This window comes from Corvus brachyrhynchos, unplaced genomic scaffold (assembly GCF_000691975.1).
Source record: "Corvus brachyrhynchos isolate BGI_N302 unplaced genomic scaffold, ASM69197v1 scaffold96, whole genome shotgun sequence".
NCBI lineage: Eukaryota > Metazoa > Chordata > Aves > Passeriformes > Corvidae > Corvus > Corvus brachyrhynchos.
Window position 1 is genome coordinate 146,185 of NW_008238370.1, and position 2,043 is coordinate 148,227.

General features: G+C 62.1%; 2 protein-coding genes across 2 annotated transcripts in view; one reads left to right on the forward strand and one right to left on the reverse strand.

Annotated features, from left to right (window-relative positions):
- PSMC5 (proteasome 26S subunit, ATPase 5) overlaps positions 1-2,043 on the forward strand; it is a 14,295-nt gene that overhangs the window by 4,368 nt on the left and 7,884 nt on the right. The gene's annotated exons all lie outside the window — the stretch shown is intronic.
- FTSJ3 (FtsJ homolog 3) overlaps positions 1-2,043 on the reverse strand; it is a 6,995-nt gene that overhangs the window by 1,955 nt on the left and 2,997 nt on the right. The window contains 7 exon segments of the mRNA XM_008635246.2: positions 215-256; positions 259-367; positions 505-631; positions 729-925; positions 1,389-1,524; positions 1,727-1,879; positions 1,956-2,036. Coding sequence (XP_008633468.1) covers positions 215-256; positions 259-367; positions 505-631; positions 729-925; positions 1,389-1,524; positions 1,727-1,879; positions 1,956-2,036 — 845 coding nt within the window.

The following is a 2,043-nucleotide window of genomic DNA, read 5'->3' on the forward strand; positions in this document are numbered from 1 at the left end:
TTGTGTTTTTTTGTGGGGGAGGGGGAGCCACTGGGTGAGACAGAGCCAAGGCACACCCTGCCGCAGACTCCTCCAGAGATCCTGCTCATTAACACTGCACTCGTTAACGACACAGGCTGGGAACAGCCACTGGTCTTGTGGGAGCTGTCCCTGCCCATGGCACGGGCTGGAACTGGATGCTCCTCAAGCTCCTTTCACACCCAAACCCTTCCACACTGCTGCTCAGGACCCGGTGCCCCAGGGCTGTGGGACCGTCCCTCTGCGTCCCCTCACCTCTCTGAGCCTCGCGCTGCCTCTCAGCCAACATCTGGGCCTGCCCCAACTCCAGCTCCTCGTCCGCGTCATCCTCGATGCCGGCGAAGGCGTCCTGGGATGGGGAATGGGGGGGTCAGCCCCAGGGAGGGGGGGTCAGCCCCAGGGAATGGGGGTCAGCCCCAGGACAGTCCTGGGAAGCTGCTGGGGCCGAGGCTGCTCCATCATTCCTGCCCCACAGGTGGGCCCCACCTTCCCAAACCACAGGCTGGTCTGTCGCTCCTCCAGCACCGACTTCTCCTCCAGGGGCACCAGCAGAGGATTCTCCACTTCCTGCTCTTCCTCGTCGTCCTCCTCTTCCTTCTGCTTAACCTTCGCCCTGTGACACGGAGCAGCAGGATCAGTGTCTCCTGGAGCTGCTCCCAGGGCAGCCCCTGCCCCAGGACGCCTCTCCCCTCTCCCCTCTCCCCTCTCACCTCTTCCCACCCCGCTCCCGCTCCAGCTTCCGCTGCCGGGCCTCGATCTCCAGCAGCTCCTCCGGGTCCAGGTCGCTGGCCAGGGACACGTCGTCCCCTTCGTCGTGATCCGACACGTAAATGTCATCGTCGCCAGGGCCGATCTCCAGCAGGGCGTCAGCCGAGGCCATGTCCCCCCGGGACAGCTCATCCAGCAGCTGCAGCACGGCATACACAGTGACACGGTGACACAGTGACACAGTGGCATGAGTGACAGTGACACAAGTGACACAGTGACAGTGTCCGTCACACAGTGACACAGTGACACAGTGACAGTGTGAGTCACACAGTTACACAGTGACATGAGTGACACAGTGACACGGTGACACGGTGACAGTGACACAGTGACATGAGTGACACAGTGACACGGTGACATGAGTGACACAGTGACATTGGCACAGTGACACAGTGACACACTGGCACAGTGAGACGAGTGACATGAGTGATACAGTGACACAGTGACAGTGACACACTGGCACAGTGACACAGTGACAGTGACATGAGTGACACACTGACAGTGACACAGCGACACACTGGCACAGTGACACAGTGACACAGTGACACAGGTCACACACCAGGCCCTGCCCCGCCCCGATGTCCCCAGGAGCTGTCCCCACGCACCGGGGTCCTGTTGATGCTGCGCAGGGAGAACATGCTGGTGTCGCCATCGTCGGCGATGGACACCCCGGGCAGGTCCATCTTCAGCTCCACCCGCTCCCGCTGCTTCCGCTGCTCCTTCAGGATCTTCTTCTTCTTCCTGGGGGAGCCAAAGGGATGAGGCCACACTGTCCCCTCCCCACACAAACATCCCAGAGGCTCCACCACAGCCACAGCACTGCCAGCCCCGGTGCTGGGACAGCCGGGAGCAGCTGCTTGGAGGAGCCCCAACCCACAAAGCCCCCCTGTCAGAGACAGGCTCTGGCACTGCCACCCGCTGTCCCCATCTCTCCTCTTTCTACCTCTTCAGCTCTGCCAGCTCCTCGGCCTTCATCTCTGCCAGGGCCAGCTCCACCTCCTCTTCCTCCTTCGCCTCCTCAGCAGCTGCAGCTTTCGCCTCCATCTTCTCCTTCTTCTCCTCCTCCCTGCCCTCCTCCTCCTCACCAGAGCTCAGGCTGCCAAAAGGAAGGAGCTCAGAGCAGCTGTGCTGGGGACAGCCCCACCCCAGCCTGGGGACAGCCCTGGTCCTACTTGATATCCAACTCCTTCGCCTGCTCCTTCAGCTTCTTGGCCAGGAACCGCCGCCGCTTCGTCCTCCAGTTCAGCCGGGCACTGCGCG